We start from the raw sequence: 17,053 nt of genomic DNA, 5'->3' as shown, positions 1-17,053 counted from the left end.
CACACACACACACAATTAAAAGATGTTTGATGTGTGCACTCTAATTTTCCTTTTGCAGTGTAAATGAAACACTCCTCATTGCAAACCACCTGTTTGTTTTCTCCAGTTTTAACAATCACCCACACACACACACACACACACACACACACACACACACACACACACACACACACACACACACACACACACACAGAAAGTGGAGGTCCCACTGCTCATCAAATGACCTATCCACGCCTTTTTTTTATTTAAATTACAGCCATGTGTTGAGAATTATACCATTTTTGATGGTTTTATTCAGTGAACCAGCTGCAAACTCCGGTTCTTTTCCACTCTGCAGACACTGAGTGTAATAGAGAGCGAGTGCTATTGACTCAAACGCAGGTTAAACAGGTTCTAGCACAAAAGACATGGAAGATCCGGTGGATACAGTGCCAGGGACTTTCTATTGAGGATGATGCAGTAAACTCATATTGCATTCATGCAGATGGGTTAATGTCCTGCCATGGATATTAGGGATGTGCATCGACATTACTGAGGCCGATGCGATTCGCTTCGCATCTGAAGCAGCTACCGATGCGATACCATACGATTCATCCCTGTTACGCTGCAGTGCAATCCGATTTCGATTTGAGGTACAGATAGTTCAGACAGACAGCAAATCAAAAGAAAAAAAATAGATTGAATAAAACCAGACATTTTTTTTTTCTGTTCTGTCTCCAGGAAGTTACAGCTCTACCTCTGCCATGTTAATCTGTATTCTTTGCGACTCTCAGGACACGCCTCTGTCTCCGTAGCGTTGTGATACGTCATACTCGCGTAGCAGCAGCAGTACTGAGAGAACGAGCTCGAGAAACGTTTTAGCAAACAGAAATCAATCTACATATCAAATATTGGTCACAAATTAATGGTCTAAATAATAAAAATATAGTGCATCTACTGATCGGTATATTAATATAAATCGTTTTTCACTGATGCAAATATTTTCAAAATGACGCATCGCGACACAACTTGTATCCGTTGCATCACGTTGTTAACTTTTATGCCGACTTTTATTCTCCCATTGAGGGCGCCACAGCGGATCATCAGTCTCCACACTACTCTTTCTTCTACATCTGCCTCTTTCAAACCATCCACTTGCATGTCTTCCCTCACCACATCCATAAACCTCCTCGATCAAATCTATGGATATGGATGATGTTTACCATATAAAAAAAACAAAAAAACATGTACACTACCACAAAGAGAAACTCCAGTAATCTTTCAGAAAGCAACATTAATATATACATATTTACATATACAATTTAATGATTTACTTACATACTTTATGAAATAAAACCTAGCCAAAGAACCCAGGCACGTTCTTCTTCCTCTCCGTCAGCTCACAGTCTTCTTCTTCTTTCGGCTTCTCCCATTAGGGGTCGCCACAGCAGATCATCCATCTCCATACCCCCCTGTCCTCTACATCTGCCTCTTTCACACCAACTACCTGCATGTCTTCCCTCACCATATCCATAAACCTCCTCCTTGGTCTTCCTCTTTTCCTCCTTCCTGGTGGTTCCATCCTCAGCATTCTTCTTCCAATATAACTCATGTCCCTCCTCTGCACATGTCCAAACCATCTCAATCTTACCTCCCTCACCTTGTCACCAAAACATCCTACATGGGCTGTCCCTCTAATAGTGTTTGACTAATATACACCATTTGTGTGAACCTGCGACAGTCTCCTACGATGTGCGCCAAAAAAGAAGTTAGCGTTTTTTTCTTTGTTTTTGTGAGGTGAGGGATGTGTGTGGAGATGCGAGAGGAACGTAATCTGCTGTGTTTATTAAACATAAATAAAAGGAAAGCAGTAAAATGAATAACGCTCTTATAGAAGTGTATTACAGAGTGCTTTCATATTCGCATTACTGCACTGTTTTTGTGTCTCTGTGTGTATATGTGTGTGTGTGTGTGTGTGTGTGTGTGTGTGTGTGTGTGTGTGTGTGTGTGTGTGTGTGTGTGTGTGTGTGTGTGTGTGTGTGTGTGTGTGTGTGAACGACACAATGAAACAGCCTTCTGGTGTACTGATGACTTTATACACCAGAGATTTCTATCCACTTCGTTTTTTTCTTTCAATTTGCTTTCTGGTGAGATTTGAACTACATCCTTCCACTATATTTTAATGATCTTTTCACTCGCTCAACTTCTCTTGAGGACTGAATTAAACAGTAAAACACAATGCCAAAACAGTATATAATGAGCTAGATTGAGTTTGCAAAGAATGAGGGATCCATATTGTTTAGTTGTAGAAATTGATTGACTATGTAGATCTGTTCTGCATTTTCTAATTATAAAAGACTTCAGTTTGAGTTTATTACTTTAGTGCTTTTCACAATGGACATTGTCTTAAAGCAGCTTTACAGAGAATGTTATAATTATAAAAAAAAATTTACGTATATGTAGATTTAAGTATTTATCCCTGATGGGGTGATTGGTGGTACCGTGCATCAAAAAGCTTCCTTAGATCGTATGAGGATAAAACTTTGAGAGGAATCAAATTCGAAAAAGAAACCCATCCTCATCTGGGTGACACCAAAAGTGTAATTTTTACACTTAATTAAATCATAAAACTTTACAAACACCGGAGTGTGTAATTATCTGTAATTACATTTATGTTCTTTTTATTATGTTACATTATGTCAGTTGGAGTTGTGGAACCAGGTGCTCTTGAGCAGCCCATAAATTAGCTCCACATCTGAGATCATTAGAGATTCAACACCAACTCCTCCTTAAATGTTCAATGACCCCAGATTTACGATGTTGCGGGGTGCATTGATGGTGATCAGAAGCTAAAAGAAGTCCTGAGTCGATGTAGCAGACTGTTGACATTAACTACAGTCCAATTCATCCTCAAAGCTCCTTTTCTTACTCCGGAATTTCATGGAACCACCCAAGGTGTTGATGAGCGTTTTCCTCGTGTTTGGATGGAAATCTCTGCTTGTAAACATATTACACTATTATAATACTCTGATTCTAAACAATTCCTCTCTCTTAACCACTTCAACACGTCGTAATGCATAATATCCAGCAACTACTGCGAATTATTATTTGACAGCTATTTGGATACAATTGGAAAAATATAGGAGAAGGTTGCATCTGCCAGTAGGGTTTGGGAATTCAACTCGCCGGATTGTCTGCATGTCCAGAATAAGATTCCTCCCAAACAAAGCTGGTTGTTACTGAATAATACTTAGTAGTTAGACTGACAGATCATAGGTTCATCTCAACGTCACTCATATGAAGATTTGTCCGGTATCCGTGGCATTATCAGAGTTTGTTTTCTTTCCTTTTTTATTCTTTTTTTTTTTTTTTTTTTTTTTTACTCTGGGCAGGGCCTCGTTATTCATGAAGGTCAGGAAACAAGAGGACACAGGAATCATGCACAGAGGGAGGGCGATGGACAGATTCAGGGCAGTAAAGAAAAAAGGAGTGTGGATTATGTGTCACAAGAGACAGCGAAGGGTTTCGGAGAAGTAAATCAAAATAAAAAAGGAAGGCAGGTGACGGGAAAATAATGATGTGACATAAAAGAAGGACTTGAGTGAAGCCTGAAATGGAGGGAGGGTGAGTGGAAAAGAGAAAATCAGGAGGTGGTAATATCGAACCCTGCAGTTAAAATCAGTCGAGTGTGACTCTCTGTGTGTGTGTGTGTGTGTGTTTGTGTGTGTGTGTGTTTGTGTGTGCACATGTATGGACTGCAGGTATTCATCCTCCTTTGGGGAATTGCTGAATCCTGAATACACGTGTAAATGAATATAGAACAGCTCCATTGTAACTACTGTTCGAAATAAAAATGGAGGTGGAGGCCTGAAGAAAAAACGATAGAACAGAAAGAAAGACAGTAAAAAGACAATCCATTTGAGCTTCATTTACTGGTAATCTGCTCATTTCCTCTTGTCACCAGTGTAGCTTAGGGTTGTTCAGTGTGTGTTTGTATGTGTGTGTGTGTGTACATGTCTGTCTGCTCAGCAGTCTCATAAATCACCAATTTCAGCAGAATATAGATGCTTCAGTAGCCTTGTAAAGTAGGGTTAAGAGTGTGTCCAGCAGCCCCACCCTTGCATACATTCAAGAAAGAAAAGAAAAGGTGCTTTATACTTGTCACTTATACTTTACAGCCTCTTCGCATATCCCATCTTGGAGATACCATTGCTTGAACCCCTGACCTTCCGATCAGTAACCCAGACCCTTAACCGCTGAGCGTTCGATCTTAACTCGTAATAAGTAATATTAAATTAGATTTTAATCAAATACTGTTACCTAATTATATTTTTTAATCCCGTGGTCAGGGGGATTATGAATATCCTCTGCCCTGTGGTCATAAATAAGCGACTAATCTGTTGCCTGCAGCTGATCAGTTGTACTGTTACTCTCTCATTCCAAATTTGATTAGTGTGAAGTGTCATGTTGATGCCCAGGTAGCTTCAACAATTCATTTCGTGAAGCACTTCAATTCTGATTAATGGCTATAAGAATGAAGCCCTGTGTTTGTGGATTGGTTCACAAGTGGTGAAGTTTGTAAAAGTGTGTCTTTGCCCATGTCTTCTGTTAGTTTTTTCATAGCAGTTGGTGGCGGATAGTAGCGTAATATGGTTCAAATAGTAAAGTGGCAGGTACTGGACCACGAAGGGAACCTTTTTTGAGAAGGAATTTTGGGTGACATGGCCTCTGACAGGGATCTCAGATTTGTTACTCTGAAATCATCTGCTGTGCATGCCAAGAAACTTACCTCACTACCCTTCTTATCAAGGTAATTACCAGCAGAAAGGTCTGTTTGACTGATACCCATTACAGAATGGTTTCAAGGACTTGGTTGATGGACTCTAATGAGGTGGGGGAGAGTCCATGCTCTTGTACTGGGTAGAAGCTTTCAACTATGTGATGGGTTGAAATGCATGCCACATATACCTACCGCATAGGAATTGATTTTCCCTTGTCCTGCAGTCTCTGAAAGGTTAATGTTTTGGGCACTTGTCAGTTCATCCATGGTTCTTGAACACTTCCCACCTGATAGTGTAAAAAAGCCCATGTACCAGGGACTCTAGTCCAAACCTCTCAGTTCTATTGTCTTAATCTAATGATCATGTGTCAGTGAAAGAGGAAGTACATTCAGAAGGTCACACTGCTGGTTCTTGATCAAGGGGGCCACTGGTTTTGTCAAGGAGAACTCCACAGGGCAACAGTTCAGTTTGGTTCCTTTTTTTTTTTTTTGTGTACAGTGATTTTAACAATGGACATTGTCCCAAAGCAGCTTTACAGAGATAATGATGCTATGAAGTTGTAATGACTGTGTGTTGGAGTTGGAGTGACTGCGGCAAAAATTATGATTTAAATATGAAATTAACTGAGATGGTCTGAGGAAGAAACTTTGAGAGGAATCCGAATTGAAAGTGAGCTCATTCTCATCGGGGTGGCACTGAATGTCGATTATAAGTCCTCTTATGCCTAGCTGAACTTTTTTCCTAGATAGAGTGCACACCTACTCCACTGGACAGTACTGTATTCTTGAACTAACCAGGAAACCCACTTGAGGAGCTTCCATGCTACTTTTTGCAAACTCAAAAATATTGTAGGTACCCTGGCCTTTTTCTGTTTTCCAAAGCAGGTCAGTATGAAGGAGATGAGTCAAGTCAAGAGTCAAGTCAAAAGGCTTTTATTGTCATTTCTACTATACACAGTGGTACACCAGTACACAGTAAAAACGTTCCTCCAGAACCCTGGTGCTACACTGAACAACATAGAGTTACATAAAATAAAGCTTTTAACAATGGACATTATCTTACAGGAGCTTTAAAGAGATTATAAAGTTGTATAAAAAAATGTATAAGTTTAGTGCCTATAAATTTGTGCCCTATTAGTGCCCGATAAATTTTAAGCTCATATATAATAAATGAGCCAATGACAAGTGTGGCAAGGATGAACTCCCTGTGGAAGAAACCTTAAGAGGAACAAAGAACCAGACTCAAAAGGGATTGTGGTTCCGCTTACCCACCACAGCTTCCTAATGGGTGAAGGAGGGTTCCACACCACACTCTATGGCTTTAGTAGCACCTATATACAAGAGCTGGAGCCACAGTGAGCCACTCGTAAGATAGGTACAGTTAAGGTACAGAGAATAAGCTACCAATAGTGGAGGTGGTGGTAGCTTAGTGGTTAAGGCATTGGACTTTGGATCCAAGGTCTAGTCCAAGGTCCAAGGTCTAGTCCAAGGTCACTCTTATTGGTCTGAGTTTAATCCCAGCCACACCAAGCTGCTATTTCCTGGGCCTCTGAGCAAGGCCCTTAACCCCATAGCAGCTCACTTGTATAAACGAGATAAATGTAAGTCTTCCAAATGGCTTAAATCTAAATTTGAGCCAGAACTTCAACATGTAAAGGAACGCCTGCATTCTTGCAATAAAAAGAATGTGATGATTGCTTATGGTTCATAGGCATTTATGGTAGATTTACTTTCTTTTCGGCTTCTCCCGTTAGGGGTCGCCACAGCGGATCCTTCGCACGTTTGATTTGGCACGTTTTACGCTGGATGCCCTTCCTAACGCAACCCTCCCCAATTTATCCGGGCTTGGGACCGGCACTAAGAGTGGCTGGGGATGGTTCCCTGACCGGGAATCGAACCCGGGTCGCAGCGGTGGGAGCGCTGCATCTTAACCACTAGACCACCAGGGGACCTTAGGCATTTATGGTAGATACTGTGTAATAAATACTGCCTCTGTTGGTTAGAGTGGACATTACACTGCATTAAATGTATATACAAGCAGATAAATAAAGTATCATTCGTCAAAGTAATTTTCTGTGGTACAAAGGGAATAAAATACTTCGGGACATAATGGCACGATGGGAATCATCTGAAAATTTTCTTTTTTTTTTTTTTACATTTAATGGCGAACATTTACTTTGATGTGTAGCTTAATCTGATTAAACCCTCCATAGAGTATTTATCTTCATTTATTTCTCATTTTCTGTTCTGTATCGAACCACACCTCTGTGTGTGTGTGTGTGTGTGTGTGTGTGTGTGTGTGTGTGTGTGTGTGTGTATCACTCACAGGACTAAACTAATGGCCCATGTCCTTCTTTTTATGACCACATTATATCATTGGCCCCATAATAGCAGACAACACCACCAACTGCCCCAAGGCCTATTTCCTTTTCGTTCTCGCTCTCACTTTCTCTCTCTTTCATAAAGAAACATTCTGTCATCTTTTCAGTTTATATCAGATCTGCTGGTGTAAACTGGGACTGATTTATACCATTTGGGAGTTTATTTGCAGGAAGGTACAGGATTGTTGTAAGATAGTGGTGGTACATAAACACAGTCAATAACCATTTTTTTTTTTTTATTCTTTTGTTTGTTTATTGCGGAGCTACTGGAGGTCAGGATATTATTCATTCATCCAGTGGCTACATATATATATATATATATATATATATATATATATATATATATATATATATATATATATATATATATATAGAGTATATCATATCATATATATATCATAGAGACTTTATTGTCATTGAAGTGATACAACAAAATTAGTTTGGTAGCTCTCAGAGACCAGCAGCAATAAGAAAATGTAAGAATTAAAAGAAAATGTAAGAATAAAAACAGATAATTGCACTAAAATGTAATAATTGACTATGTACAATGAAATATATGTGTGATAATAACAGTGGAGTTTAAACAGGATTATCAGAAATAATGAAATTGCACATGTTGTACTAATAACTGCTAGCTAATAATAATGATAATAATGGTAATAATGATAATAATAAATAAAAAATATTTATTCTTTATAAGGTTCTTTTAAAATCTGTGAGCTGCTTTAAGGCAATGTTCATTGTTAAAAGTGCTATACAAATTGAATTGAATAAAACGTATGATCTGGCTCCTTTGAAAAGCATCATTAATGATGTACAGCAAATCAGATATACTTATATACAGATACAGTACGTCATGTCATCTTCCTGTAGCAGGATGTAGTGTGCATTAAAGTGTGTCCTTTAAGTCAAGTTTATTTCTATTGCGCATTTCACAACAGACATTGTCACAAAGCAGCTTTACAGAATTTAACAGTTAAGGTGAGCGATGTGTATTTATCACTGATGAGCAGCCGTGGCGACTGTGGCAAGGAAAAAACTACCTTAGATGTTATGAAAAAGAAACCTTGAGAGGAACCAGACTCAAAAGTGGAACCCATCCTGATTTGGATGACATCAAGAGTTTTCTATGAAAGGTTCTAAAAAGACACTTTAAGGTTCTATATAGTAAGAATATAATATATTGTGTAACACATTGTTGTCACGAAGACAACACACTGATTTATCTTGTTGGTGAGCGGTGGTGCTTATGCAAGTAGAGCAGAGGGAATGGAAGTTTTGATGTGATTCATTTTGATTTTTTCTAATCGGTGTGTTTGCCAATCGATGAAATGGAATGTGATGGCGATTGAGAATGTCCTTCAAATCATTCTCTGTTTTTTTTTTTTTTTTTCAGTAGTGACACTTTTCCAGCAAAAGCACAGTTTTTTTTCTTTTTTCAGTGTGAGAAAATCAATGATGACAATTAGATATGAGATGATAACACTATGTATGTTGTAATATATTTCCTGAGAAATAGCAGCTCTGTTGTTAAAAGATTCTCTACCGATAGCTGTATGTAATATGTATTCTTTATTATTTTATTATACTACATAGTATGCAAAAGCTTCCCAGATTGAAGATTGAAGTAACTATATCAAGAGCGGATAATCTTAAGATCCTGATCAGCCGCATGAAAAGTGTGATGATAATTAAGATGATAACAAACGCTATGTTTATCCTGATTGCCTCGAATCCTTATTTCTATTCTGTCTCAGGCCAAACAAGCGATTAACTGTAGCTCTATGTTTATTTTCTGTCAAATTCATTGTCATTAGCTGCCCATCAAACAGAGAGAGAAGAGTAGAAATAGGGAAAGAGAAAGAGTTGTGTAAAGTATTCTTCTGGCAAAAGGATGAAAAAACAAAAAACAGACATTGTTTAGTTTAACCCCACTGACTGGAGTCACATAAAGGAAAACATACACCATCTAAGGCATTTGCTTATATATGACATTGTGATATATTTAGTTCCTTTAAACTTCCTTATCGCTTTTATTTTGTCACAGATCTCCTCAGTGTACAGTATTCCCAATAGACCGAGTGCTGCTCCAAACTGGAGCAGCACGTACTACTGACACGTACTCCTTTATGTCTACACGTACTCCTTTACACGTACACCTTTATGTCTACTCCATGGTATCTCATTGTCGTGCATGTATCTGTTTTTACTTTAACGATTTTGCAGTTCATTTACTCGTGAGTATTACCAGTGTTTGACCTTTTTTTTTTCCAATAAAAATTTCACCCTACGTAACACTTACAGAGCTTGGGCGTATGCTTTAGTTAATTGTTTTGTTGTATGTTAAAGTTGTTTCCAGTCAAAATTGCATGGTGTTGAAGTTTGGAATGGTTGCCATGTTGGTTCCTTTCACCTGGAATAAGTCTCCAACCTTCCCTGCTTTAAAACTTTCACCTAAATGTGGGGGTGAAGCAGTCTGCTAACATCTTCTCTCCTGTTAACCATCTTGTATAAGTTCTTCTGTCCAAAATTCTTTGTCTTTTACCGAGTTTGTTGCATGTAAACAAAAGGATCATGAAACCATAAAAGATGATACTCCACTTTTGGCAGACATTGTATATAATCAAAACAAGTTTATATATGAACATTTCTGCTGTTTAAAATAAACGACCCTTTTTTTCCCCTGTCTTTCTCTTTATTAGTATCTCTTCAGGACATCACCATGAGGAAAGCATTCCGCAGCTCCACCATTCAGGACCAGCAGCTGTTCGATCGTGAGTCTCTGCCCATCCCGATGCAGGAGACATACGACCTCTGTGAACAGCCTCCACCACTCAACATTCTCTCGCCTTATAGGTTAGTATTTTTTAAATCCTGCTCTCTAAATGGTTCGTGCTTTGGGGAAAAAAAATTGATAAAGCATCATTACCTTAAAATGAAATAATGTAATAAATGCTGAAGCAGCTTTTAAGGTCTACCTCCCCACTGAGGGTGAGGGTACAATTTATATAGCTTACACAGTTGCTATCTATCTATCTGTCTGTCTGTCTGTCTGTCTATCTGTCTGTCTGTCTCTCTGTCTGTCCGTCTATATTGACTATTGACTTTCTATCTATCTATCTATCTATCTATCTATCTATCTATCTATCTATCTATCTATCTATCTATCTGTCTGTCTGTCTGTCTGTCTGTCTGTCTGTCTGTCTGTCTGTCTGTCTGTCTGTCTGTCTGTATTTCAGTCTGTATTTCAGTCTGTATTTCTGTATATATTGATTTTTGACTTTCTGTCTGTCTGTCTGTCTGTCTGTCTGTCTGTCTGTCTGTCTGTCTGTCTGTCTGTATTTCAGTCTGTATTTCTGTATATATTGATTTTTGACTTTCTGTCTGTCTGTCTGTCTGTCTGTCTGACTGACTGACTGACTGACTGACTGAGGTTCCGGTTTGTAAGAAGGAGCTGCAAGTTCATGTTGGGTCAATCTTTAAAGAACTCATCGTCTCCCCTTTTGTTTTTTTACCACAGAAGTCAAGAACGAATACGAAAATGTGTATATAAATAAATATATTATGAACATTTGGTCCAATTTAAGACGTATCCAGATATTTCTGTCCTATTTCAGAGTTAGAATCAGAAATAGCTTTATTACCAAGTATGCTTACACACACAATTTGACTTGGGGTCAGGAGCTTCCAGTGCAGGAGAAGTACAGACATATTGCAGCAGAATAGTAAACCAGACAGTTAAATAATGCAATATATACAGAGTAAAACTATTGTTAAATGAATGTACAGATGTTATTTACAAATGTACCGTTTGGATTTTGTCTAAATGTGTCAGTTATGATGGACAGTGTGTAGTTCTGAATATTTTAACTGTTCATGCTGAGTATAGCCTGCGGGAAAAAGCTGTTTTTGTGCCTGGCTGTTCTGGTGGACGGAGCTCTGTAGCGCCGACCAGAAGGCAACAGTTCGAAAAGAGTGTGGGCTGGGTGTGTGGGGTCCAAAATGATTTTCTTAGCCCTTTACTCTGGATGAGTAAAGATCTTGAAAATTGGGCAGTAGGGCACCAATAATCCTCTCAGCAGTCCTGACCATCTGCTGTAGCCTCTAAATGCACAGCAATTAAACCAGTTTGGTGTAAAGTTGGATGAGACACCTTTTAAACAGACGGCCAGACGATGACATACCTGATAGTTGGAAGTCAAAATAAGAAGTGTCTTTAGCACTTTAGGCTCTGAGGGTCTCCCTGGGTTTGGTAATGTAAATGAGAAAGCTAATTTTGATGCTGACAAAAATTTCACAGCCAGACCATGGTAAAAACACTCCGTACCCCCTGTCACTATTTTCAGGAGACACCAGATGATCATCTACTTCTGTCTGAAATATGAGACTACCGACTGCAGGATATCCTTTGCTTTACATACCCTTGTCTGCTGTCACGTTTATTCGTGCGAATTTGGATTTCGGAAAAAGCACAACAGAGGATAGAAAGAGTTGGTCAGAAGTTCAAGCTGGTCCACATTTATTTACAATGGCAGTCCAGGACACACAGGTGGTTTGGTGAGAGAACAGAGCATAACTAATCCATCAGGGCATGATTTGCTGATAGTCCTGGCATCAATATAAAGGTATATTGTGTTGGATTTTAGCTGAAGCATTGGAAAACATTAGATAAGGGATTATTGATTGCATTGTCGTCATCATACACCATATACTTGGCCACCACCAGGAGCAAACATTCACTCTACAAAGGTGAGAATCCCTGGTCAATTGTCCACGGAAGTGTTGTCATTGCTAGGATAACGTTGAGATAGTGAGAGTACATGGACCAGAGTATCTAGTTGGGTTGCTTTCAAGATATTTTCCGACCTCTTCAGTACACCAAGGTTTGGATGTAGATCTTTCATATACTTTTGCTAACATGATGAAAGAGTAGACAAGCGAAATTCACTATAGATCCAGTGTCCCCTGCGCATGTGATGTACCAGGTCAGATTGCTTTGCATTTAGGTTAGCACTAGTACTCAGCGCATTCCCAAAATGTCTTCAAGCTGCCTTAGAACTCTTGCAATACCCTGCCTTTAGGGTACTACCTATATCTTTATACGATTAGCTGTTATGTGGACAGTCACAACAGCAGGTGCTGAGACAGACCAAACTCTTGAGCTAGCATGTGGAATCGCTACAACTTAAGAGGAATACTAAGAAGAATCATTTAATTCAGGTAGAGACTGTGCAGTTCATTGACTTGACTAAGGCTTCGTCTACACTTATCAGGATCAATTTCAAAATCGTTGCTTATCTGCACTGAAACATTTGAAACGCTTCCATCCCTGTACTGTGCATGAGAAAGGGCACTTTGACCTACGTTATTTACGCTTGATGTTTATTTCATTTCCAGCTTTTTGGAAGGTGCGTTTTCAAATTGGGGGACGTTTTTAAAAAGCGACGTTTGTGTTGATTGAAAACGCTATTTCAGTGTGGATGGTAATCCAAAACGGAGAGAAAAATTTTTTTCAAACGAAAACGTATTAGTGTGGACATGACAGACCTAAGGTAGCAAAAGGAGCCTCCTTGACAGAACACATGTCTATCATGGGGAAGTGGTAACTCAGTGGATAAGATGTTGGACTTTTGATTAGAGGAAAAAAAAAAGACACAAGCCATAAAATAGCAAATTTACACTATGTAAATATGGTGGCACTGATTGGTGTGGACAGAGGTGCAAAAATGGGGTATGTGGTATATGCAGTGCATAGATCTTGCCACACATGAGGTGGCACCATTGCATGTAGTGTATTTATTATTGTGTTTACCCCTCTTTTTTTGGGAGGGGTAGGGGGGCTTCAACAATGATCTTGCATACCCCTGAGCAAATGTGCAGTTGCACCCCTGAGTACATGACCACGCAACTGCCATTTGCAGACTTTCAATAAACGTTGAACGGAGCATCTCTATTAGTAAAACTGGGAATGCTGCACCTATTTCAGTGTTTTGGTGGAATCTAGAGCATGTTCTTTCCATCCCGAGATGACCCCAGGGGTGGCTCAGAGTCAGAAACGGGTAATCTAGAAATGTGAGATCCAATGTGTATTTTTCAGATTATTTTTTCCCATTTGTGCCCTTGCATGAAATACTCTTAGAGGTATTCTTCATGCAAAAAAAAAGTTAATAATGCAGATGGCTCACTGCAAGGCTGGGGGTGTGTGGGAACACTGGACACTGGACAACCTGTTTACATTTAGAAAATGAAAGCTGTGTGCTGCAACGTTCACAGGAACCTCTAATAGGGTCATACACACTAGTGTAGACAGTAGGAATGTGTAGTAGGAATGTGTTGCTCTGCAACTCTATATGGAGCAGATGGTTCACTTTTATTTCTTTGGTTCAGACAGTCAGCAAATCACAAGTCTATTAAAATGCTTTTTGACTGCGTTGACTTCCTGCTCTGTCTCCAGGAAGATGCAGCTCTACCTTTGCCATGTTAATCATTAGAAGAAACGCTTTAGAGAAACGGTATTAGAGACGAGAAATCAATCGAAATATAAAATATATGTCACTTTCTAAATAATAAAAGTATAGCGCCTCTACTAATAATTATATATAAATGAATCTTTTTTTTTTACCAATGCAAGGATGTTAAAATGCAATAAAAATGCCAACTTGTAAGTATCTGATGCACGCTTTTTAAAATTCCGATGTGCTGATGCAACTCAGTGAATCTTACAATCGATATACAATACTATGACATTGTTTGAAAGCATCAATAAAGCACAACATCTCAAACGATGTTATGTAGAGTGAACAATGGGCCACCGAACCATAGTAATGTGCCTGTGTGTTTAAACCGCAAATTCACAACCTTTACCATGAGATTGTTGATATAGAAGATTTGGAACACTTGTGGCAAAGGGGAAATTGATCTGCTCGTGTGTATTGCGGTACACCGTAGAGCAGGGGTGGCCAACCCGCGGCTCGCGAGCCACATGCGGCTCTTATGTTCCTTTCGAAGTTTGTGTGTGTTTGATTTTTAATGTGCGTGTTCGCTTTACTTAAGTTCAATTACGGTATTTTTAAAACTTAAATGAGCGGCGCCCTTACTGGGAAACTTTGCGGTATATCAGACCTTGGCATGAGGCCAATCATAAATTACAGGGATGCACCGAGAATTTTTGGAAATCCCTAAATCACCGAAACAACACGGCAGAAACACAATTGTAATGACGCAATAAAAAAGCGCAGCAGCACACGGTTATCTGGATAAGAGCAACATGTCTGCGGTGTGAGGAGAGCGATGTGCAAAACATGCAATGCTGAAATTTCAAGAGGGCGTGTATCTGCAAAGAGTTTCTCCAAGTGGGGTTTCATTTATCACCTGAAAATCAAACATCCCGATTTCCATTCTAAATATGAGAAGAACGCGTTGCAGAAAAGTAAAGTCAATCCGAGCATGCGCACTCCGTCTGTAGAGGACGTTTTCGAAAAGGCAGGAAAGTTTTCCAGTGATGGTGCCGAGGCAAAAGGCATAACACAAAAAATTATGGATTGCATTGCCATTTGAATTGAATTTTCATTTCGGTGCATCCCAAAAATATTATCGTTGGTGTGGCCCTCTGACACAATTCAGGTTTCTCATGTGGCCCCTTGTCAAAATTAATTGCCCCTGCGGTATATTCATCTCACGCACATGCGCATTTGACGAAAATACCGTATTAAACTCAAGCGAAGTGAACACGCTCATTAAAAAAAAAAAAAAAAACACAAACAAAGTCCTTGTTTTCTACCCTGAAACACGTGAAATCAAAGCATCAATCTGTTCTGACTGACACACGTGTGAAAGAATTGCTTCGAGTGGCAACAGCGGAATACGAGACAGATTTGAAGGGGATTGTTTAAGGCAAAGAATGCCAAAAGTCCCACTAAGTAACATGCACAGTAAAAGAAAAACGCTATTGTAAATTATTATATTTTTGTTTGTGGACTTGGTTAAACAGAGTCTGTCCTGTGGTCTTAAAACTGTAGGAGTCAATTTCTGACATTATGTTGGTGTGTGACATTTACAATAAGTCTGGCTGAGCAGAGGTGTGTGTGTGTGTGTGTGTGTGTGTGTGTGTGTGTGTGTGTGTGTGTGTGTGTGTGTGTGTGTGTGTGTGTGTGTGTGTGTAAGAGGAAGGGATGGGTGATGTTCATGTGTGCCCATGTGTATGATGTGGCTCTTTGCAGTAACACAGTCAAAAATGTGGCTCTCGGTCTCTGACTGGTTAGCCACCCCTGCCGTAGAGAGAATATCTTTTTCCTTTCAATGCCATTATACATACACAGTATCTACGTATATACTTAGGGAGACTACAAAGAGTAAATTGGGGACTTCCATGGCCATTGGCTTCTACATCCAAAAGCTTTAGGGAATTGAATGGTATCGAAGCACAGTATCAGAACCTCCATTGATTCTTATCCCCAATAAAACTCTGATTCACTGGATATGTGAATTGTAAACAATAGCATTATTTATGAATGTTGTTTGCTCTTTGCTCTGGTTCTAAAAGAAAATGGAAGGGTAGATATTTTCTGTAGTTTGTAAGTGTAGCAGCTTTGGTGCTATGTGGCCACACTCTTTTGTCAACCAAAGTAAAAAACAAAACAATAGTGTTAAGAGGAAAATGAGTTTTTCTGTTTATTAGGCTTTTTATCCTCATGGGTTAGTCATGTGTTTCAGGGCCTGCGGATGTATGATTATGAATAAGGTCAAGTAGAAGTATTTTTGTTCGGTTAAGGGTTATTGAGTCAGACTGACAGCTCTGTAAGGGGCCCTTGGATGCTCTTTTTGGGATCTTGACCTTGCAAAAGAATGCAGACAAACTAAATAAGTTTTAAAATCCTAAAAAATAGGATGCAGAATAGGATGCAGAATAGGATGCAGGGTGCTGTGGGTGATGCGCTGATGCTAATTCTGATGTTCTTGTTAGTGCTAGAGCAGTTATAAATTCTGATCAAAATGTGTATAAACACATGATGGATCACATACCGTACTTGTGACCAGGTGACCCAATACTTTTGGCAATATAGAATAGATTGATAGAAAACTCGTAATCGTGTTCGTCCAGGACCAAAGCTTGAACAGATGCAGGGCAGGAGAGCAAACGGAAACAAATTACCACCTCATACCAAACATTTCAGCAACATCTCACAAACCTCACACACAGATTCACACAAAGCATATGTCAAAGGGGATTTCAGTAATCCTGCTACTCTGATCTGGACATAAACACTCGCCATAAACTTGCTTTACAGAGAAAGAACAAGTGCATTAACAAACAAAAAGAAAGTGAACCAAAAAGAGAATGAAAAATGTGCAGAAGCTGTTGAGCGAGTGCAGTAAGAATATATGTATATAAGATCTATCAGTTAAAATAAACATGGCGGATTTTGGTGCTGCTTTGAGACTTGGCGCATCAGTAAAACAAATGTTTAGTGATTAATTAGTTTTCGGTTTATTCTTTTTTTATTTATGAGTAAAAAAAGGATGTAAGGTTATAATTTTGTCTTCTTTATATTTTTTTAGGGTTTTTTAGAAATGGTCAAACAGAAATGTGCGCTGCATTAATCGCGCCTTAATAAAATTAATTAATAAAAAAAAGCAAAGCTGAAAAAGTAAGTATTTTAGGAAGAGGTAGGTCTTCTCCTGTATATATCTTACTTAGATACTTAAACAATTAAGAACGATACATAAATAATTAAAATAGTATCAAAAATAATAAACATAACATGTCCATACATCGACCAGGCATAACTTTATGACCAGGCAACCAATCAGGAATAACATTATGACCACCTGCCTAATATTGTGTTGCTCCCTTTTTGCTGCCAAAACACTCCTGACCTGTCGAGCATCAACAGCATGAACTTATTCAGCAATT

The 17,053-nt window shown here is 38.9% G+C and overlaps 1 protein-coding gene across 3 annotated transcripts in view; it reads left to right on the top strand.

The window, feature by feature from the left end:
- The window catches only part of wasf1 (WASP family member 1), a 93,082-nt gene that overhangs the window by 42,927 nt on the left and 33,102 nt on the right, over positions 1-17,053 (top strand). For all 3 annotated transcript variants that reach the window (XM_083535098.1, XM_083535099.1, XM_083535097.1), the window contains exon 4: positions 9,843-9,996. In XM_083535098.1, coding sequence (XP_083391224.1) covers positions 9,843-9,996 — 154 coding nt within the window. The remainder of the gene's footprint in view (positions 1-9,842; positions 9,997-17,053) is intronic.

This window comes from Silurus aristotelis, assembly GCF_946808225.1.
Source record: "Silurus aristotelis genome assembly, chromosome: 29".
NCBI classification, from domain to species: domain Eukaryota; kingdom Metazoa; phylum Chordata; class Actinopteri; order Siluriformes; family Siluridae; genus Silurus; species Silurus aristotelis.
Note: the sequence above shows the minus strand (reverse complement) of the source record. Positions and strands in the feature narration are given on the sequence as shown.